The following is a 23,035-nucleotide window of genomic DNA, read 5'->3' on the forward strand; positions in this document are numbered from 1 at the left end:
TGGCTCTGAAGTTTACGTTCTTAAAATAATTTCTTTAAAAAATAAAACTATGTTGGAGAAAGCCAGTTAACCCAAGAGCATTGAAAGTGCCATAAAATTGCTTAAGTGTGCTCTTCAGGGAGAAGTGCACCAAGGTGAACAGAGGCCTCCAGGTGAATGGGATTCTAAGAAATACCTTGCCTTCTTGTGTCATCGACGGTAAGCTCTTTTGGAAAAGACCCAGTGACTTACATCGACAGAGAGCTGTTTTTAGTTATCCATACAATGGGAAGCTCTGAAGCCACTGTGCAGACACCAACACACAAGAGGGAACAATTTTAAATTTCTCAAACTCACAACCCCAAGATCCAAAGTCACACTCTCTACCAGTTAAGACAGCCAGGTGCCCAAAGAGAAGTGAAGGATGCACATTTAGCATGATCTGTTGGTGTAAAAAAGATGGTTACATATGGCTGTGTGTGCATAGAATATAGTACATACATAGAGGATATCTGGAAGGAGATTCAAAACTGCTGACAAGGGATGAAGACTGGGTGCTGGGAGGCAAAAATTGGAATATTTTCTTACGCCCATGACTGGCCTGAAAACAAATCCTAGAGGATTTAGAGGTTTACGGCAACTCTTGTTTCTCCTTTCCAGAGGTTGTTTGAAACTTACCCAGGCGAAGCAGTTTCTTCATTCCATACATGCCATGTGACTTCAGATGTGAATAATCCGAGTTCAAAAACTTCACAATAAATTCAAGTGGGTTTTTCTAAGATTTTTTTTTTTAAGATTTTATTTGACAGAAATCATAAGTAGGCAGAGAGACAGGCAGGGTCGGGGAGCGGGGGAGCAGTCTCCCCACTGAGCAGAGCCCAATGCAGGGCTCAATCCCAGGAACCTGAGATCATGATCTGAGCTGAAGGCAGAGGCTTAACCCACTGAGCCACCCAGGTGCCCCCTTTTCTAAGATTTTTAAAAATTTATTTATTTGAGAGAAAGAGAGAGAGCACAAGAGCAGGGTGAGGGGCAGAGGGAGAAGCAGACTCCCCACTGAGCAGAGAGCCTGATGAGGAGCTTGATCCTGGCTGCGATCATTACCCAAGCAGAAGACAGACCCCAAGCAGAAGACAGACGCTTAACAAACTGAGCTTAAGAAATCTCTATGCCCGGGCCGCTTGGGTGGCTGAGTCGTTGAGTGTCTGCCTTTGGCTCAGGTCATGATCCCAGCCACCTGGGATGGAGCCCCACATCGGGCTCCCTGCTTGGTGGGAAGCCTGCTTCTCCCTCTCCCACTCCCCCTGCTTCTGTTCCCTCAATAAATAAAATCTTAAAAAAAAAAAAGATCTCTCTACACCCAATGTGGACATCAAACTCACGACCCAGAGCTCAAATCACCCGCTCCACGGACTGAGCCAGCCATGTGTCCCAGTGAGTTTTCAGGTGCACATGCATGAACAAGGCACAGTCAACGGTCCTCACTTGTTCTCTTGCAGCAGACTTTTTTCCAGCTTGAGTCAAGGTTAAAGCAGGCTCCTTCCACCTACAGGTCCCCATGCCCCACCGCATATACACAAGTTTCCATCTACCACAATTACAGAGTATTACATTGTAATACTTTTTTTTAATTTTTAATTTTTAATTTGACAGACACTGGGAGAAAGGAACACAAGGTGGGGGGCGTGTGAGAGGGAGAAGCAGGCTGGAGAGGGAACACAAGCAGGGGCAATGGGAAGGAGAAGTCGGCTTCCTGCCAAGCAGGGAGCCTGATACAGAGGGCTGATCCTAAGACCGTGAGATCATGACCAGAGCTGAAGGGAGACTGAGCCACCAGGGACCCCCCGGCATGGAACCCAACGCTGGGCTTTAACTCACAACCCTGAGACCAAGACTTGAGATCAAGGCTTCTTGGTGTCTTAACCAGATGCCCCAAATTATCAGACACCCTGAATTATTTTTTAAAGATTTTATTTGACAGGCAGAGATCACAAGCAGGCAGAGAGGAAGGCAGACAGAGAGGGAAACAGGCTCCCCGCTGAGCAGAGAACCCTATGCAGGACTCGATCCCAGGACCCCGAGATCATGACCTGAGCTGAAGGCAGCGGCTTAACCCACTGAGCCACCCAGGCGCCCGACCCTGAATTATCTTTTAACTCAGCAATTCCACTACTAGGAATTTACCTCCAGATCAGTTATCAGGGAAGTTGGCTTGAGGCATTTGCATGCATAGCAGTACTGTTTACAGTAGCCAAGAAACTAGATTTTACTTTTAAGACCGGGAAAAGGGAAATGACATTCCCCATGAGCTACTGCAGAAGGAAGCTATGTATGTGGTATGATACAGAACAGTGCACAGCATAAAGCATTTTGTTAAAAGAAAAAAATTTACATGGGTGGGGAAAGACGTCAAAAACTGTTAAAGGGACTGGGGAGCAGACCTTCACTTTTACCTGAGATTTTATTTTCCTTATTTTCCAATCTCATAAAAACCAAGTACTTACTTGGCAGGATGAAAGCGCTTTTTTTTTTTTTTTTAAGATTTATTTATTTGACAGAGAGAGATCACAAGTAGATGGAGAGGCAGGCAGAGAGAGAGAGAGAGAGGGAAGCAGGCTCCCTGCCTCGATCCCAGGACCCTGAGATCATGACCTGAGCCGAAGGCAGCGGCTTAACCCACTGAGCCACCCAGGCGCCCGCTCTTTTTTTTTTTTAACTCTTGAAATTTGTAGCACCATTTACTTCTTAAAAGATGACTCTCCAACTAGATTCAGCTTCCTTGGGCAGGGCCCATGAAGAATGCCACCAGCCCTCCCAGATTTTCCTCACCAGATTGCTTTTAATTCCTTGCAGCATTCCTGGGCTGGGCCGGCAGCTCCCAGCGGCCCATAGTTGTGTCCCAGCCTGCTGGCTCTTAGGCAGGAGACCAGGTGGGAGGGAAACAGACACACCCTGGAATCCTAGTAAGCGCAATGTTTATTTTCCAAACAATTTTATTGAAATGTGCCAAGAGTACACGGGCAGCACAAATGTATGAACAGGAAAAAAAAAAAAAAAAAAAATCACACGTACAATAATTTTTTTTAAAAAGTGAACGTTAATCTTGGGAGATATCAGGTCCCCTTCCCCTCCCCCTCCAGACTGCCAGCATTTCCGTTATGGTTAAGCCCACTAACCTAGCATTTAAAAAAAGGAATACAAGAACTTTTGGAAAAAAAAAGGAAAAAAAAAAACAAACCCAGAAACAAAACAAAACAAACAGCATAAAGGAAAGAGAAACGTTTTCCTGCTCAGATGGGACTCTTCTGGATCACCTATTAGGAGGCGTGCTGAGCGGTGGAGAAACACAACTTCAGAGTGTAAGGATATGGACCATCTGCAAAGGAGAAGACAGGTTTGGCTGCACCCCTCCTCCTCTGCAGGTGCCGACCACCCGGCCCCTCCTCCATTTCTGCTGTTCGGCTGCAGGGATCTAACTAGTCACTGCCCAACGTGAGACTTACAATCAAGCCCAATACTGAAGGCACTTCCCCGCCCCCGCCTTCGATTCCACGGGGAATCCCATTCCCAGCTCCCCAGCTGGCCCAGGTTGCAAGTGGGCAGATGTTCCCCGATGGCCAGATCAGCCCTTTTCCTGGGTACCCTCTGAGCCAGTCTGTGCGACAGACAGTGCTCAGTGTTTACTGGCAGCTTCTGACGCACGGAAAACCAGTCCCTGGAGGACGAGTCTTAGGAACCCCGAGGCTGGCAGAGCAGGTGGCGGCAAGCAGCCAGGCTGGATCTCCCTCCCACAGGGACCATCAGGCTAATCTCCTGGCGACCAGGTCCCGCCTGCCCATGTCGGCACCAGTGAAGCGATCTCTGGGGCCCTATGTTGATGGCAGGGAGGACGGCTCTGGCCTGAAGCCAGCCCAGCATCAGGCCACAAGGGTGAGGACTACAGGACACACAGATACTCACTTGGGTTTTTCATCTGGTAATGATTCAGGAAGCCCAAAGTCTCCAGGGCATCACTCTTGGATTCCCACTCCAGCAGCCCAGAGGAGCTGCGTTCACCTGATCAGAACACAAAGTTTGTTTCAGGCGGACCTGAGCAGGAATCGGGTCCACCCGCCTAAAGCCAAGGAACGGGGAAAGAAGGCGGTAGCAGTTCACTCACTTTTGCCTGAGAATACTTTCACCGAAGATGGCCGTTTCACTCCTAGCTCGTCACAGATCTGCAGGACACAGAAAGGATTCAGAAACAGCAGTACCACGTGGCAGGATTCAAGCAGCTCGTGACAGAGTACTGACATTTTTCTGGGATTTCTGATCTTTGATCACACAACATACTCTAAGGCACCCCCCCCATGACCCAACAAAGGCTTAGAAACACTGTTCTTACTGTTTCCACTACCTTTAACTATCATCATTACAGCAAAAACTGTTTGTTTTTTCTTAAAATTCCCACCTGGGTGTACTGGCACTAAGCAAATGTTTGCCAAAGTGACAAGCAACACCTCAGGCCCAAGCAAGGGCTGAAGTCCAACCCTGCCAGTCAGCCCTCCTCCCACTCAATGCCCCAGTCTCCTCTGACCAGACCTGAACAGGAGCCTCCCTTCTGTTATTATCGAGGGACGGAAGGTCCCGACTACGTGGATGCTTTGACACTGGACTCTAATAATCGCCACTCTCTCACCCAGACTAGGAGAAACCTTTTTTGGCAAACAGCAGCCACCCCAGTCTGTCAACAACGCAAGCAAACAGGACAGCCGACCTCCACCGCGGCTAGGCCTTTGGTGCTGTTCTCAGCCTGTCCGTTCTGGTTCCAGCTGCATCCCCGGACCCAGCCCAGGGCGTGGCGGAGCTGTGGCTCAACAAGTACTAGAAAAGCCTACAACACATGGCTCATTCAGATGGCGCGGTGAGGGGCCAGTTCCACAGCACCCACCTCGAAGAAGTTCTCCTCAGTCACCTCCAGAGGGGCGTTGAAGAAGTGCAGCACGTTGCTCGGGTGCTGGATGCGGTTCTTGGCTGCCTGCTCTGGGGTAGAGAACCGATTGTTCCTGGATTCGCTGAAGTCTTTGTAACTGCACGACCCGTCTTCTAGCCCGTAGGACTGCCCGGGCATGATGGCTGGTTGCTTGGAGACACTGTACCAGAGAAGGGGAGCTCTGTGTCAGACCCCAAGCCCTCCACGGCGGCCTAGCTCCTGTCTGAAGATGCTGTGTGCCTCAGGGGTCTCTGCCCCACAGCTCAGGCGAGACCGACAGTTTCCCCACCGTTTCAGCTGTGCGCAGATGCACGACCCACCACCCCCTACTCCTGCCCGAGTAAGAACCCAGTCTCGCCTGTGCTCCTCTGCTGGGTGCTTTCCAGAGCGGCCCCATTCTACTTCCCTTCTTCCCTCAGCTCCTCTCCAACACTCCCAAGCCTGAGGAGACTAAGGACCTACCAGACATTCAGCTTCTGCCCGAACATGAAGTTGTTGTTGAGGTGAGTAATGGCCCGGTCCACAGCATAGCCATCAGCCATCTCCACCATGGCGGCCCCCGGCTTGCTTTTCATGAATTTCACCTTCAGGAGAGGGACTGTGATCAGTGCCACGGCCCAGCTGCCAGGGACCCTTCCTCCACCCCTTCTGAGCTAGTGAAAAGCAAGGAACTCCTGGCTCTAGAGCAAGGCTTCCGTCCGCCCCCCGGGGAACAAGACATCAGGAGCAGAGCAGTGTGTGCGGCCCCCAGGCAGGGCTCTGCGCAAGGGCCAGTCTTTCTCACCTCAGGGCACGAGCCCTGAGTGCATCACTTAATGAAGCGCAACAAAAAGCGGGCAGCGGCACAGTAAGGAAAGAAAGCAGATACTGCCACTAACGTCTGTCAGTGAGCACACAGACGCACATGGTCCAGAGTGGGTCACGATGGGAAACACCGCTGTGGGCAATAGGACCGAAGGCAGCGAACGCCCGTGACAAAGGCGCCAAAGCCAATCTCTCTAGCATGAGGTCCTGCTTCCACATAAAGGTCTGGGAACCTGGGCAAGTAATTTACCCTCCGTGCCTTCACTGCCCCGACTGGTCTCATCAAGGACTCTAGTAACAAGCAAGTTGCCACACGTCCAGTCCTATCCACAGCGCCCGAGGTGCAGAAGGCAGGCTTAACCCACGCTATGGCTGCCGTTGCTAGGACTCCCCGGCTAAGCCAGGGGCTGCGAGCACAGAGGCTCCCAGGACTCAGCTGGGTTCCAGAGAAACAAGCCACCTGGTCAGGGGCGAACAGCCACCTGTCCCATAGGCAAGGCAGGAAGGCCCAAGGGTTGCCAGATCATCTTTCAGTTTTCTGAAAAAATCCTCACATGATGATCTTCGGCCACAAAAACTGAGTCTTATAAATCACAAATGTAAGTATGACGTTAAGCATTCATACTTTCATGAAGTCCTGGTTAACGCACCCGATTAAGAGACGACAAAACAGCCATGGTGAGGACCAAACATAATGTCCGCAGCTGGCTGCCTGCTTCAGTGAGTCACCCTCTTGGAACCAGCCTGCTGTCAGCCAGGCTCCTTCCCCCACTGTTGACGCATGAGGCTCGGCCCACTCGGGCTGCAAGGGTAGCAACGGACCTGAGAGAGACTCACCTTCTCCACATTGCCATACAAGCAGAAGACATTGAAGACCCGATCACAGTTCATCTTAGATTGATCCAAGCCATAGACCATGAGCACAGGGCTGTCGGCGTGGGGGCCATACTCGGGTGGTGGGGGAGGGGGTGGGGGGTGCCCATACTGGGGGCCGTAGCGACTTGGGCCCCGACGGTGACCCCCCACTGGTGGGCCCATCCTTCTCCCTTCGTAGTGAGGTGGGGGGGGCCCGTAGCCCTCATCATGGTAATGGCTGTGGTACCCACCGTGGGGCCCTCCTGGGGGGTGGGAAGGAAAGAGAGGGAGGACGGGTGAGAATTTGCGCGGCGGGCGGCGGGCAGGGGCACATGAGCCACGGGAGTCCACGGAGGGGAACCCCCTGCCCTCACCATATTCTGCGGGATGATCTCCCAGGAGAGGGGGCTGTCTCTGGCGTTTATTAGGGTTGCTGCCAGGATCACCTGAGGACAGAAAAGACAGTCAGAGGCCACCCAGGAACAAAGGGGCATCACCCTCCTGACTAGAAGCTAATCTCGAAGACCTTCGGTTCCTGCGTGCCTAGGCAAATCCCCCTTCCTCACCAGAGCTGCTAGGGCCTCCTTCCTATGGCCTGACCCGTGGTGGGCATGAAGCCCAAGCCTCAGGACTGGAGCCCACTCCCCTTCCCCTGCCGGTGCGAAGCAGCTGGTCTCCTTTCTCTGGGAAGGATGAGGCCAGCTTCTGGGCTCTCTCTCCCCCTTCTGCCCTGGGCGCAAATGGGAAGTCCAACTCTCAGGCCCTCTGGGGAACCTGCAGATGCTACAGATGTTATGTTACAGAGGCCAAGAACAGATTCCTCAAACTCCTACCGATAATGGGAGAGGAGTTAAGAGCAGGAAAACCACCAAGGAAAGGCAGGGCAGAAAGATGATAAAATCTGGTCCCCATACTTCCAAAGTTCTAGGAGCTCTAGGCCCTACTCTCTAGGTCCCTTCCTTCTCAACCCTGATCCTCCCTGCCACCCCCCATCGTCACACCCAACCAGAGGAGAGGGACTGTGGGAAAGGACAAGCAGGGCAACATCAGAACCAATTCAATTGAACAGTCATATACAAGGCATCGACATTCTCAGACCCCGACAATGGCGCAGATCCACCCAAGACCCCAACTATAATTCATAGTCGCTACATGAATTTAGCGCTTGAGTGGCAGACACTGTGCAAAGCGCTTTACAGACATCACCGCTTCGGAAATTCCTCACAACAACCCTATGAGGTAGGTACTATTTTTGCCCCGTTTTACAGATAAGGAACCTGAGCACTCAACTTTTAACTGACCAGTTAAAAGACACTTTGGCCCAAGGTCACAAAGCAAAAGTTAGCGGCCGAGCCAGGATCTGAACCCAGGTCTGGCTGACTCCAAAACCCAGGGTTCGAGACCACTGCCCTTTCCTGCCACCCGGCCTGGGTTTTGTTTCCAACAATCAGTCATTACAAAGATGGAAAAGGGCTACTTACAGCAGAAGTACAGAGTACAATGTCCATTTGTCACAAAAAACAAATCTGTATTTTCTCTTACCATTGGACGCTTCAACAGTGAGTTAGCACAGTTCTGAAAGATGGCGTCCCATCAAACATACACTGCGGCCCTGCATCACATGGTTTTACAGTCATAAATACAAGTCACGGTACACACCCGATACAATTTTTTTTTTTAAAAAGAATTGTCTTAAAAGTCAATGTTTTTGATTAAATCAAAAATGGCTCACAGATGTTCTGTCCTCAGAAGATACCAGAAAAGTGGCAAATAAAGGTGTATGAGGTGGGTAGTGTCCCTCCGTGTTGTCAGCTCCTCACACTGTGTGCTGCAGTGCGGTGCTTCTGGCTGTGTAGCGCTCCGTGTGCGTGTCTCCTGGGTATGAGGTGTGCCAGTGGCCCCACTATGCCCGCGCTTTTGGCCTTGGGAGCGCGCCTGGTTACCCGCCAGCAGGTAACTGTGTACCTCTGAGCTGTTTGGCTGTCTGGTTTTAGGTCTGTTTTGTTTTTTTTTTTTTTTTTTTTTTTTGATTTTTTTTTTTTGGTTGTTGTGGTTTAAGTTTTTTTTTTTTGGTTTCTGAGCTCCAGTTGGTGCAGATTATGTTGGCAGCCGATGACTGCGGAAAAAATAAAAATATCAAAACAGAAAAGAACAAAAAAAAGGCCCTCCCCAAACCAAAGGACTTAAAAGCAAAAAACAAAAAAAACAACCCATATGGCGAGGAATGGAGAGAGGATCCTATTGTCTTGGAGGCCCATGGAATCTACTTCGGTCTATGAAACATTCTCCGAAAAGAGCGCCGCTGGCTGGCTGGGAGAGCTCTGTTCTCTGTGTTTCCTACTTCTGTGTACATTTTCGGGTTCGAGTTTGCTTGGATTTTGACTTTTTTTTAATGTTTAATAAAAAAGCAGTGTCTGCTGCCATGTTGCGTCTCTTTCTCTCTTTGTCTCTGTCTGCCTCTGTCTCTGTGCTTGTAGCTGTTCCTTGGAGCGCGGTGTGGTGTTCTTGATGTAGTGAGCTCAAGTCTGCAGCTGTTTCTGGGGACGTGGTGCAGGCTGCGTGTTCTGTTCTCTCCAGGAAGAGCTAGTGGTTTCTACCCTGTGTGTTGGTGAGCAATGTGCAGAGGCAGAGCCGCTGAAGTATGGTTCCCGAGGGGTGGCGAAGCACCGCCCTCACTCCAGGCCACCTCCTCAGCTCTCGTTTTTGCCCCCCAGTCTTGGGGCGGCCAGAGCTGAGAGGCATCAAAACCAATGCACAGCCAGCCCCTGCCACTAGCCCCTGCCGGTCTGCACATCTTCTATTTATGTTCCTTGGAGAAGAAATGGTTGGTTGCCATGTTTCTGTTAGCGGTCATGTAATGCCATTGCCCGCTCTGGTACATTCACTCGGTCACCAATTTGCCTCTGACCTCTGGAGGGGCGGCCAGGCCCACAGCGCCCACCGTGAGGGTCCTGGGGAGAGTCTAGCCCACCCTGCCCACTGCTTCCCAGCTGCGAGGGCGAGCAAGACAGGCCCGCCTAGGAATGGGGGCCTTTGGCCTCCCAGGGCCCGTGAGGTCAGCAACCGGCCTCCTCCCTCAGCCCGTGGCCTAGTCCGACGTATCAGACCAAGACAGACAGAGATGGACGGTCTTGCTGAGGGGGTGCCGCTGCTTTTCCAAAGGCAATCCTCCACCTCTCCCTCCTATCCAAGGCAAACCATTCTTGACAGAGTCTAGGAAGGGGGTTGTCCGTTTGGGCCCCCTGCAGAGATGTTGAGTCCCCGCTACAAGGGAGGTGAGGCGTGTCCGCCCTGCTCCAATCCAGGGTGTCACCTCCACAAGGTCAACTTGCTCAAAGGCTCTGCTCCAAGGGTCTAGGCGCCCTCATCACCTTCCCAGTCTGCCCCGCCCCTCCCCCAGCAGACCCTCTTGATAGTGGCGAGCAAGAGAACCATTCCGGGCCCAGTTGAGAATGGAGAGTCAGTGACCCTAGGCAGGCTCCTAGAAGGGCAACAGCAGAATCCATCTGGGAGCTGCTACTGGTTTATAAGCCATTGCCATGTCCTGTGCTCAACAAGGCCCTCCCTGCTCCCCAACCCCGTCCAAGCCTCTGCCCTGGCTTTACACCCTTAGCCACGTTAAAGGGCCCCCAGCAGCAGCTACAACCTAGAGGCCCCCTCATTCACCCTCTCCCACTGGAGCATCTTTTCCAAGAGCTAACCGCGCAACACCCCCCAGACCCTCCCATGTCCACAGGGAGCCCAATGGCATTACATAACCCTGAGCCCGGGTCTATGAAGTGCACTAGTCGAGTGAAGGCAAGGCGGGTGTGTTTAGAACAAAGTTGCCATCAGGATTACCTTGTCCACTGAGATTGGGGTTTGTGTAGTCCCAAGTATCCTGATCATTCTTGAACACATTCAAGCGTGTGGGCTGCAGGGACAAGACAAAGCTTGAAATTAGCCAGGCCCCCCAGCTCACCTGGAAGCTGACAAGGGGCAGTCATTTCCTAGACCCACCTTCGCGTATTCAATCTTCAGAGTGCAACAGCCCGAGTATATGTCAGCCCCATTGAGCGAGGCTTTGGCCCGCTGGGCACTCTGCACAGAATCAAATGTGGTTAAAGTTAAGGAAAGCCCCGAGACAGGCGCTCTTTGGAAAGGGCTTTAAGTGGTCCCAGAAAGGGATGAGGATGAGGGAGCACCCCAAAGACCACACTGCATGTCAGTTCTGGGGTGAGCTCCTCACCCAGAGTCACTAGCTGCTTACACGGAAAGGGCTAGAGTGTGGCTCTGGGCGGGCAGTCACTGTCCAGAGTTCCTCTCTCACCTGCACTCCCAATCCCACCAGCCCAGAGGTGACAGCAACTCCCTCTGCTACCACCCCAGGCCAAGTCACTTTCCCTCTGCCCATTCCTCTCCCTCTCGTGCTGTGTGCTTTAACGTAGCCCGGACAATCTCTGAAACATCAACCAGGTGAGGTTCCTGTGGAGCCCTGTCAGTGGCTCCCCAATGCACCCTGACCCATGTTTCACAGCACTGCCTCGGATGCCCTGCTCACTGCTTCCAAAGCCTGCAGTGAACCCTCTCCCCCTCGTAAGTGGTCAAGCCATTTGCTTTCTCTAACACTCAGCTGCTGCCCACCTGAGAACCTTTACAGAGACCAGTTCTTCTGCCCGGATACGAGCTCCTACATCATGGCAACAGAGAACCACCCCGCCAGATGTGCTGGGCGCGCCTCCCCTTCGCAGCAATTTAGACTCTGAGCTTTCACACTACACGCCAGTGTGTTCATTAATGACCCCTCCCATCAGACTGGGGGCTCTAGAAAAGGATCTGGTACCTGGCAGCCATCAGGAGCCTGTGCTGGTTGAAAGGACAGACTCCTGCTGAGCCTTCTGAGAGCCCCCACCTCAAAGAATTCCCCTTTCCCAGCAAAGGATATTCCACCATGGCCTGGACTCCATTCTTCCGGAAAATAACAATTCTCTGGACAGGACCACAAGGGTTGCAGATAGTGTAAAGAACATCCTGTAAAAAGCACACAGGCAAGATGAAAGGGCACTGGTAGGTCAATCTGGCTCAGGGGAGAGGACAGGAGGAAGAGAGAGCTCACAAAAGCATCTAAAAGAAAGCCTGTTGGGCACGCACCGTGGTAATGGAATAGATCGGGTTCAGGATGGTAAAGAGAAGCACACTGTTGACGCTCCGGGAGTCATCCGAGTCCCCAGGGCGGGAGATCTTCTGGCTGGTAGAGTAATTGACAAAAGCTGGGTGGCCAGCAATGTAGATCTGGTTGTCGGCCGCGTAGTTCACAGCGTTGCAAGCCCCCAACACGTCTTCAAACTCCACCAACGCTTGTCTCTTTTTAGGCATTACTACCACATAGCTAGCAGAAAAAACACATGTTTCGGTCCTCTCAAGGGAACATAGACAAAAGGATGACATTCAACTTTCCCTGAATGGACTGAGCTCTCTGGACTCCTCTGTACCTCCACCCTGGTTTCCTGACTTGAACACCCTGTACCCTAAGTGGCACAATAGGCAAAAGAGATATAGCTATGGCATCACCTCCACTGGGAAGTCTTCCTTCCTGAATCCTCTTCCCCTGAGCCAGATGCCTCCTGAAGGCTCCTAGGCTTTCCTATCACAGTGCTGATTGCTCTGGATGGGCAACTGTTGGAGGAGCCCCAAAGCTTCATTTTTATTGTGTTTCTACTCTAGTCCCAGTACCTAACATGTGACAAAAATACTCACTAAACAAGAGAATCCAGATTAAAAGCTAGAAAAAGAAAAAAAACTGAAGGGGGGGGGGGAAGAGAGAGAGAGAAAAAGAGACAGGTAACTTGCTATAACCTGCCCCAAAGTATGAGGGCTAAACCCAAGAGTGGCGGAGTCCCAGGACCTAACCAAAGAACCCTGGGCCAAACTGGCTATGTCACTTCCCACCAGAAACTAAGGACACACAGGACACCAAGAAGCAGACTTCTACGTCCAACCCAAAGCCTCTGAGGAGTACCTGATGGGTCCAAATTCCTGCAAGGCCTCCACAAGGTCAGCTTCCACCACGCCGTCAATCAGGCCCCTGATGTGGACAACTGGGGAGGCAGGGGTTTTGTGTGGGTCATCGTAGTTCTCCTGAAAAAGGAAGAAAGAATGTAACTTCATTTCCTGCTGTACAAGATGGTGGCCCACTGCCCTCTGTGCTGTTGGGAGACCCAATCAGATAAGACACTTAGGCATCACACAGGGCAGACAACAAGGGATGGCCAACACAAAGCAATCACCCTCAAAGATTTTTGGGCCAGCAGAGCTCAGGCCCCAAGTGGAGGGCCACTTGCCTATACCTCTTGCTGTAGCTTCTGAGGAAGGCAGAATGGAAGACAAGGCATGCCCCACACCTTACATTCCTGCTAGAATTTTTCTCTTCCCACTGGTCAAGAAAACGGGGGAAAAGACTGGGATGGAAACAGGACAGCACTGGCAGGAAGGGCTCAAACAGTTTTCTGTTGCAGCCTGAATCACAACGTTCTCTTGGCATGTTTCTTTCCCCTTTCCCCTGTGCAACAAACCCAGCCAAGCATTACTGTCCCCACTACCCAACCCCCAGGATCAGTCACATTAAAACATCCCTGCCCCCAAAGCTGTGAAAGCCACTTCTAGTCTTTAACCACCCACCAAAATCAGTGGTAAAAAATACTGCCTAGGCTAGATTACGGAAAATAAGATGAGAAAGGTCCTTAAAAAAAAAGAGAGAGAGAGAGAAAGAAAGAAAGAAAGAAACTCACTCCAACCCACATCACTAAAAACCAACACGATTCCCTCACAAGAAGTATCTATCCACCCACACAGAAGCCTCTGGGAATCAGTAGGAAAGTAACTTTCTCCATGTTTCCTGGGCTCTGGGCCCAATCTCCTGTTTGAGAGCCACCAAGCAGAAGCCCATGCAACAGGGGCAGAATTGGATTCTATTTCAGGAATGAACCACACAAACCACAGGAGGCACACCCGCCTGATGGGTTACCAGCTCAGCGGTTTGGAGTTCCACAGCCCATAAATTCTAATCCCAGCCCCTCCCCCATCACTAGCTATGTGATCTACACAAATTTACCTCAGCTCTACATGTCCCCACTTGTAATACCATCCTGTATCTCATACAAACTGTTGGAAGATTTAGTTCAAGTAGTTTTAAAATGAGTCTAACAAGGCCTGCCGCAAGTTAAAACACTAGAAATCACTGCTACAGGTCACCACCAAACCCTGGAAAAATCCTACAAATGGCTGAAGGGGAGAGGACTTCACGAACTTGGGAGGGAGGAAGGAATCAGCTCCAAGTCAGGAAGGACAAACGGTGGTCCTTTCCGACTAGGAGACCAACGAACGACGGCGAATGCCTTCGAAAATGCCCACCCTCAGAGAACATTTTGGTTTACCAAACCAACTCCATCCAGTTAACCCCACGAAACGGAAGCAAACTTGTGATGGTTCCACAGCTTAGTTCAATTCCCAAATGGCAAAAAGGACCTTTCACAAGCCCCTTTCTTCCCGTTTTCAAAGCCCACAAAAAATGGGGACATATTCTGTTGCGGGGGAATATCCTCAAAGCAAATCAACTACTGTATCAACACAAACCATGAGGTTAGAGATTAAACAGCGATCAGCCAGAATTCCCTACTCAGGAGCGGAAAAGGCCACCGCCCACCGTTCCCGCTCACGCGGTGCTACCCACCCCCCACCCCCGCCCACGAGGCCCAAGAAGAAGTGCGCTTGCGCGAGGGCAGTGACTTAAACGATAAAGGGAGAAAAAAAAAAAAAACGGCCCGGCCGCGTGCCCGACCCCCCACACTCCAGCCCGCGGCGCCTGCGCACTGCGCCACCCGCAACGCAACCTCCTTCCTCCGCCTCCCACACCATCCCCCCCAACCCCGTTCTGAATATCGCGCACGCGCAAGCTGCTGTCCTCGCGCAAACCCCGCCGTTTGCCCAACGCCTGCCCCTCCCCCACCCCGTCACGGCGTGAGGGCCCGGGCGCGTGCGCAAAGGAGCCCCCCCAAATGAATACCCTCAAGGTGGAAATTTTTCCGTCCCTTCCCGGCCCCTAAGGCCCTGGCCTCACCCCGCCGCCGCCGCCCGCCGCCCCGGCTCCTCCACCGCCGCCGCCACCGCCTCCGTGCTGGTCGCCAGCGTTGTCCGTCTTGAGCCGCTTAGGGGCTCGGCCGCCCTCACTGCCGCCGCCGTAGTAGCGGCCACCGCCGCCTCCGCCGCCCGCCGCCGCCATCTTCACCATCGCTCCCGACCGCCTCCGCTGCTCGTCCGGCTGCTGCCTCTGCTCCAGCCGCCGACGCCGCTTCTCCGCCCGGGGCAGCAGCCTCCGCGACATGGCGGCACAGAACCCGCCTCCCCCCGCCTCTCATTGGGGGAGGGACACGCCCGTCACCCGCCGCCCCCACCCGATAGGGGGAGCCACTGGTCCCGCCAAGGGGGGAGGGGAAGCCTCCGCACGCCTTGCGTGCCTATTGGGTACAGCGCACGCCGTTCTTCAGATGGGCTCGCCCTCGTTTGTCTGAGACACTCCTTATAGGCGAGTGCTTTCTGCCAGTCATCTGGCTGACCCCGCCGCCTTAAAATAAACTCCAATTTGATAGGTCGGCTTTCTGGCACAGCCTAGCCTCCCTTGGAGCACCTGATAGGAACGACGCTCCCCCTCGCCGGAGAAGGCCCGCCTTCTTCCCACTTTTATTGGCTCCCTCACTAATCCATCAAACCGAAAATTGTTAGCGTTCCAGTCAAAACGACTCCCTTCCCGCGCCACACCGCAAGGAGAAAAGGAAACCTCCTCCCTTTTGCCTCTCTCCAGTGGTTGCTGCAGATGCCCATCTTCTTCGTCTCTACCCGATTAGTCAATGAAGAGTGGAAAGGGTCGTAGGACCACTGGTGGTCTCTGATTGGGTGAAAAAGGAAAGCCCTCCCCATGCCGGCAGGCGCTCTCTGGCTCAGTCTAGGAAGGGATCGGAGGCGAGAGCGCAAGCGCGCACAGGCTTTCAGGCGTCCCAGGAGGCGGGGCGACCCTCTAAACCAGCGAAGGCCTGGCGTACCTCAAGTAGTTATTGACATTCTGTGTGTGGTGCCTGAAGGTAGACCGAGACAGAGGGGTAGCTGCCAGTGGCTCTGTCCCCGCCGCTATCCCTTATTCCTCTCCACCTCGAGTCCCCACAACGCCGGGGGAATTTTAATAACCCAAACTTAACCCTTTACGTAGAAAACCATTTCGCCCTGCCCACGGTCTTCGGACCCAGTCAAGTTAGCCGGCGTCCTTTCCCCGCTCCGCTCCACCTCTAAATTCAGCCAAAAGAGCACTTTTCAGTTTGCACAAAGGGAAGGTACACGCATTTTTCGACCTTTGCCCGTGCAGGCCCTCCCATCTAGAACCTTTTGTCTACCGCCTCTCCTGCCGGAGGAATCACTCCTCTTGTCCGTGCAGCGTCTCCACTCAGAAAAGCGCGTCCCTTGTCCCAACCAGTCCCGACCCGAGCCTGCCTACTCAGGCCACTCAGGCCAGTGGTTTTCAGGCGATAGCCCTGACCTCCGTGGCTTGTCACAGTCTGGTGACTGTCCCTTTTCCAGTGGGGGAGTCCTGTGCGGGTAAGGGAGCGGTGGTCCCTGCCTAAGTCTTAGAGAGGCTGGTCCCTTACCAAGCACCAGGTACAGCACCCGGCACAGCGTTCGGGCTCTGCAAAGGGGAGTCCTGGTGTTCTAAGTGTCCAGCGGGGGTGCTTGGGTGGTTCAGTTGGTTAAGTGACTGCCTTCAGCTCAGGTCATGATCCTGGAATCCCAGGATCGAGTCCGCCATCCGGCTCTCTGCTCAGCAGGGAGTCTACTTCTCCCTCTGACCCTCCCCCACAATGCTCACTCGCTCTCGCTCTTTCGTATTCTCTCAAATCTTTAAAAAAAAAAAAAAAGGTCTAAGTGTCGGGGGCCCTGACTTCCTTGGGGTAGGGCGACCCTGAAGATAACGCCCTCCCTCAGTCTCTAAAGTCCAAGGAAGCCCAATAGCTGGAACCTAGGGGCGGGGCCGGGCCGAGGCAGGACCCCGCATTATGGGGCTGCCTCTTGGGGGTGAGAGGTAAGACACTGCGCTTAGAGAGGCCAGAGTCGTGGGAAACAGGGTCGACTCCCCCAAACATGCTTCGGAATCTTCCCACTGGTGACGGGGCGTTCCCGAAATAGGAGCCCTCGTGGAAACTAAGTTTGAAATGGGGTCAGTGGCGTTAAGACAGTAGGACAGGACTGCTGGGTTCGCAGATTTAGGGAGAAAAGAAAGTTGGGAACGGGCCGACGGGGATCTAAATCAGTTCCTGATCACACAGGGAAGACCCGAAAAAGAAGGTGGTACACAGATGGGAAGCGGCGCAGCGCCTTCAAAACGTGATCGGTGCGACGGAGAGAGGCGGGGCGCGTCCCATAGAAGGGCGGGGTCGCAAGGTCCCGACGTCAGAGGAATGCGGTGGGGGGAGGGGGGAGAGGGGCCCCTCCCCTCCCCGCCCCCGCGCCCGGCCCGTACGCCCCTCGCGCCGACGCGCGCTGCGGGGACGCGGCGGAACCGTTCTCTGCGCGGCGCGTTCTGGCTCGCTCGCCACCCGGCTCGTAGCCCCAGCAGGCGGCCGGGCCGTCGCGTAATCTGCACCACCGCGCTCCCGGCCTCCGCCCCTCCCCCACCCCGGCGCTCGGGCGGCTGGCGGCGCCTCCCACCCACCCCCCGCACCCCTCCCCGACCCCTCGCCCCCAGCCCCTACCAGCTCGGCGGCGAGCCTGGCCGGCTGTCCGGGATCGAAAAGAGAGCAGACACTGGGAAGTTTTGGGGGAGGGAGGGGCGGGCCTTAAAGGGACCACGACCTCTTTTCAGGCTGGAAAAAAAAAATAGGGGGTGGGGTGGGGGGAGAGATTGAAAGTTGCTCCGCGGTTGAATGGAGGAAACAATGCCAGAAAGGCAGGGAAAGACTGATGCACCGTTGCGTTAGGGCTCCGCGTCCCTTTTCCTCAAACACCCCAATCCCTCATTCCACCCACCACCCCCCTTCCATCTCAGAAAGTCACGCAGTTGTTTGGCAGTCACGCCTCATTCCTCCTGGTCAGCCAAGTGTTGTGTTAGTTGAGGTTAATGTTGGGGCGCACATTGTACGGAAGCGGAAATGGGCTCAGGGGCAAGCGGCTAATGCTGGATCCCCCAGCTTGTAAGTGGCCCGAGAGAGGGATTTGTCCGCAGCTGAAGACGTATAGGCACCGCACTGCAGTACTTGTGGTTGTGGGGTCTGCAGTGTGCGGTGTGGGTTCCAAGTGCACAGGCTCTGGGGCCAGACCACCGAGTTCAAGTAGGGAACTTGCACGCACTAGCTCTGTGGCTTTGGAAGGTGAGTTAGTCTTTTTGGGCCTCTTTTTCCCTCCTCCAATAGGAGAATGGTAATAGCACCTGCCTTCTAGGGTGGTCTTGAGAGATGCTAAGACTGGAAGCAGAGGGGACCTTAGGCCTACCCCCATTTCGCAGATGAGGTAAAGTTGAGGCCCAGAGAAGGGAAAACCCAGTTGAAATACACCACAAGAAGACTTAGTCGCTCCCCTCCCAATACATACTCTGACCCTTGTAGGCCCATCCATGCCTGCCCCTCTTCCACCTGTTTGTGACATGCATGGCACAATGACTTTCCTCCTTGCATCAAAAGTCCAGAGTCCAGGGACGCCTGGGTGGCTCAGTTGGTTGGGCAGCTGCCTTCGGCTCAGGTCACGATCCCCGCGTCCTGGGATGGAGTCCCACATTGGGCTCCTTGCTCATCAGGGAGCCTGCTTCTCCCTCTGCCTCTGCCTGCCATTCTGTCTGCCTGTGCTTGCTCTCTCTCCCTCTCTCTCTCTGACAAATAAATAAATAAAATCTTAAAAAAAAAAAAAAAAGTCCAGAGTCCATTCCTGACTTTGCACTGGCTCCTCCCTCTGCCTAGAATTTTCTCCCAGATCTTTGCTCCTCCTCAGATAGGCCATGACTCAAATGTCACTTCCTGACAATCCCAGCCTAGTTACCCCCATACAGTTATATAATCATGGCTCCCCATTTGTCTTCCTCTTTCCTCTTCCTGCCAGGTGAAAACATCTAGTTATTTACTTATTTATTTTTTTAAAGATTTTATTTACTTGACAGAGATTACAAGTAGGCAGAGTAGCAGGCAGAGAGAGAGGGGGAAGCTTGGGGCTCGATCCCAGGACCCTGGGATCATGACCTGAGCTGAAGGCAGAGGCTTTAACCCACTGAGCCATCCAGGCGCCCCAAAACATCTAGTTATTTATTTAATTTCTGCCTCTTCGCTAGAATCTGGGTTCTTTTGGGATTGGAAGTAGGTATGTTTTAATGACTTTAAGGATCTACCCTAGGGTCATTTATTCATTCCAACAGATGTTTATTGAGCCAACACTAGTGGGGGCACCTGGGACAAAATGGTGAACAAGATATGGAAAATTTCTAGCAAAATACTTATATTCTAGTGAAACACTTAAGTAAAACATATTGTATCAAATGGTGAAAGCTGCTATTTAGAAATTCAAACAGGGCACCTGGGTGGCTCGGTTAGTTAAGTGTCTGCCTTCCACTCAGGTCATGATCCTAGGGTCCTGGGATGGAGCCCTGAGCCCCAAGTCTGGCTCCCTGCTCAGCAGGGAGTCTGCTTCTTCTCTCCCGCCCCACCCCCCTGCTGTGCTCTCTCTCTCTCTCTCTCTCAAATAAAGAAAATCTTTAAAAAAAAATTAAAAACAAACAAAAAAACGCCCACCCAAACAGATGAGGGATGTATGAGGGCAGTTTGCTGGAAAAGATACTCAGAGGAAGCCTCACTGAGAAGGTAACCTTCTCACAAAGACCTGAAGGAGGGGAGAGAGGAAGTCAGATGGCTACCGGAGGACAACCATTCCAAGCAGAGGGAACAGCCAATGCAAAGGCCCTGAGGTGAAAATGAGCTTGGTGTGTTCCAGGAACTGGGTGGGTGGAGTTGAACAAGGGGGCTGGTAAACTGTAAGCAACGCTGCTGGAGATGGGAAAAGGGTCAGTCCAGTCCTAGTGGAAGCTGGGGGAGGAGTTTGACTTCTCCATCTGAGGTGGAGCCCTTGAAGGCTGGGGGGGGGGGGGGGGGCGGACCCTGATCTGGCTCAGGTATTCACAGCCCGGTGTGGGTGTGAGAAACAGGCTGTAGGAGGTTTGGCGGGAGCCAGGAGAGCAGTTTGGAGGCTGATTCAGGGGAACAGTCTGGAGAAAGAGTGGGGGCCATGGAGGGGTTGAAGTGGGCGAGTTGTGGATGTTTTGGAAGTAGAGCCCATAGGACAGGCTGAGGGGTGAAAGCTCCCCATGATTCAAAATCCCAGCTGCAGGGCCCATAGTGGTGGCTAAGGTCCCCAGCTCCTTTTGGTGCTCTATCCACTATGAGAGGCTGCTTTTAAAAAAAAAAAAAGATTTTATTTATTTATTTGAGAAAGAGAGAGCATACGAGGGGGGAGGGTCAGAGGGAGAAGCTAACTCCCCGCTGAGCAGGGAGCCCAAGTGGGACTCAATCCCAGGACCCTGGGATCATGACCTGAGCTGAAGGCAGACATTTAACTGGCTGAACCACCCAGGTGCTGATAATTTTTATTTTTTAAAAAGATTTTACTTATTTGAGATAGAGCGTGTATGCGAAAGAGAGCGAGAGCGAGTGCATATGAGGGGCAGAGGGAGAGGGAGAAACTGACTCCCTGCTAAGCAGGGAGCCTGATGTGGGGCTCGATCTTGGAACCCCGGGATCATGACCGGAGCCAAAGGTCAATGCTTAACCAACTGAACCACCTGGACGTCCCAGATTTTTTTTTTAAAGATTTTATTTATTTATTTATTTAACAGAGAGAGAGAGAGAGAGAGAGAGAGATCACAAGTAGGCAGAGAGGCAGGCAGAGAGAGAGGAGGAAGCAGGCTCCCCGCTGAGCAGAGAGCCTGATGCGGGGCTCGATCCCAGGACTCCGGGATCATGACCTGAGCCGAAGGCAGGGGCTCTAACCCACTGAGCCACCCAGGTGCCCCCCAGATTTTTTTTTAAGTAACATCTTTATTGAGATATATTCATCCTTTTAGAGTATACAACTTAGTGGGTTTTATTCACAAGGTTGTGGGACAGTTACCACTGTCTAATTCCAGAACTTTCTTACCACCCCTAAAAGAAACTCCATCTCCTTCAACCCCCAGCAACCCTTAAGCTACTTTCAGTCTCTATGGATTTTCCCCTTCTGGGCATTTCCTATCAATGGGATCCTAAACACGTGACCAGCAGCGTTCAGGGGTCATCCAAGGTATGGGATGTCCTTCACTCATTTTTGTTGTCAAATAATATTCCCTCTGCATGGACATAGCGCATTTGTCTTCATGGGTTGACGATCGCTACTGCTCACTCCAGGACTCTTAGCTCCTGGCTCACTGTCTCTCGTTGTGCCTCTCTCACCATCCTCAGCGACTTCCATACCCAGGTAGACGACCCTCGGGCCATCCTCTGGGCTCCTAGACCTCCTCTTCTCCGGCGAACTTGTCTTCCTCTCAGTCCCTCCTTCCAGTGGGTACACCTCCACCTCCATGGCCTCTTAGAACCTCAGTTTCAAGCATCTCACTCTCCATGCCTTGTATCCTGCCTTTCTAGTTCATTCCCTTGAAAACCTCAACTCCCAACAATTTCCTCCAATACCATTCCTCTACCCCTCAGCCCCCTCGTGTCTTCACACAGATCAAATTCCTCCACCAATCATTAGGATCGCCCGCTTACACACGTTCACTGCACACCTCCCCATCTCACCGTACTCATCTGGCAATAACACAGTCCTTATAAAATCCAAGCTTCCCCTACTATCACATGCCTGTACCTGTGCAGCCGAATGTGGGTGGAGAAAAATACACACCCAGGCCCCGCCTTAACTTCACGCCCACCGACTGGGCATGGACCACAGCACTGCTCAGCAACTTTGCTGGTGTCCCTGGTCCCTTGATCCTCCCAGATGACATATCAGACCTTCTCTTCAAACCTCCAAGAGCTCCTTCCTCCTCTTCACTCCCAGCAGTGACCTCCTTCTTGCTTCCTGAGAGAATCACAGTCACCTTCTCACCACATCCACCCCCCTCCTGCATCGTCACCTCCCCCCCAACCTTCTCCCTTGTGCCTGGGGTTGGGGTGGGGGGAGGTGAGTAGCCAGCCCTGTTCCCATCTGCTGCGCTTCCTTTATTTCCCCATGCATATTCTCATTTTTCTCTTCCCCCATTGAAGAAAGGGATCCCCTGTGGGCTCAGGGTCTCAGGAGAGAAAAGTGAAAGTTCTGAGCGCAGAAATAGGTCAGCTTTCTTTTCTTTTCAAAGCCTCTTTAGGACTCTAAGCGGAAATAGCTTCACCGTCTATTGAGTGTCAGAATGAAAGTTCAGATGCCTTCAGGGGCCCATGTGTTAAGCCAGTCCTGGAGGAGGAAAAGTCTCCATTGCATTCTATAGCTGGGACGCCCCCTCCCCCCAAGTCTATTGAGGTACAAATGACATAATAAAAGTATACAAGTTGAGGAGTTTTGGCTTCTGTAAACCTGGGAAGCCACCACTGCAACCAAGATCATGGCGGTGAGAATGAACGTAGGCATCATTCCTGAATTTCTTCATCAAACCCACCGTCCCTCGCCCCTCCATCCCTCATCCCCTCCGCACAGACACTGATCTGTGACACTGAAAGAATTGGTTTCTTTCACTATTTGTTAGTTGGCATCTTCCAGAATGAAATGATACAGTGTGGATTTTCGTGTCTGGCTTTTTTCACTCGACATCACCGTTTTGTGCTTCATGCGTGTCGAGCTAGGCCATTGCAGGGGACAGTTTATCAAGTCACCACGATTGGTTTATCAAGTCACCTCTTGGTGGACCTTTGCCTTCTTTCTAGTTTTTGGCAATTACAGATAGAAGTGCTGTGAACGCTAGTGTACAAGTCTTCGTGTGAACATACGCTTTCATTTCTCTAGGGTACACACCTAGGAGTGGAATTCCTGAATCATACTTGGTAGGTATATATTTAACTTTAAAAAAAAAAAAGATTTATTTGAGAGAGAGAGTGTGGGGAGGGGCAGAGGGTCAGGGAGACAAGCAGACTCCCCACTGAGTAGGGAACCTGACACTGGGCTTGATCCCAGGACCCTGATATCATGACCCAAGCTGAAATCAAGAGTCAGATGACTTTTTTTTAATTTTTAAAGATTTTATTTATTTATCTGACAGAGAGATTATAAGTAGGCAGAGAGGCAGGCAGAGAGAGAGGGGGAAGCAGGCTCCCCGCTGAGCAGAGAGCCCGATGTGGGGCTCGATCCCAGGACCCTGAGATCATGACCTGAGCCGAAAGCAGAGGCCTAACCCACTGAGCCACCCAGGTG

General features: G+C 52.5%; 1 protein-coding gene across 3 annotated transcripts; it reads right to left on the reverse strand.

Moving 5' to 3' along the window:
* Positions 1–2,954: 2,954 nt before the first annotated feature.
* Positions 2,955–17,495, reverse strand: HNRNPL (heterogeneous nuclear ribonucleoprotein L). Of its 3 annotated transcripts, none has more exons than XM_047709692.1 (13): positions 17,383–17,495; positions 12,609–12,727; positions 11,741–11,978; positions 11,535–11,620; positions 10,610–10,706; positions 10,451–10,523; positions 6,985–7,056; positions 6,593–6,873; positions 5,414–5,535; positions 4,910–5,111; positions 4,139–4,196; positions 3,940–4,035; positions 2,955–3,355 (listed from the first exon to the last, which is right to left on the reverse strand). In XM_047709692.1, the coding sequence occupies exons 3-13, from the start codon at positions 11,963–11,965 to the stop codon at positions 3,297–3,299; spliced, it is 1,371 nt and encodes a 456-aa protein (XP_047565648.1). In that variant the 5' UTR covers positions 11,966–11,978; positions 12,609–12,727; positions 17,383–17,495; the 3' UTR covers positions 2,955–3,296. The 3 variants fall into 3 exon arrangements, with proteins under 3 accessions (XP_047565648.1, XP_047565647.1, XP_047565646.1); XM_047709691.1 differs by lacking the exon at positions 17,383–17,495 and adding an exon at positions 14,706–14,984; XM_047709690.1 differs by lacking the exon at positions 17,383–17,495 and adding an exon at positions 14,706–14,984 and having other exon boundaries at positions 6,593–7,056.
* Positions 17,496–23,035: the final 5,540 nt, after the last annotated feature.

Source organism: Lutra lutra, chromosome 17 (genome assembly GCF_902655055.1).
Source record: "Lutra lutra chromosome 17, mLutLut1.2, whole genome shotgun sequence".
Taxonomy (NCBI): domain Eukaryota; kingdom Metazoa; phylum Chordata; class Mammalia; order Carnivora; family Mustelidae; genus Lutra; species Lutra lutra.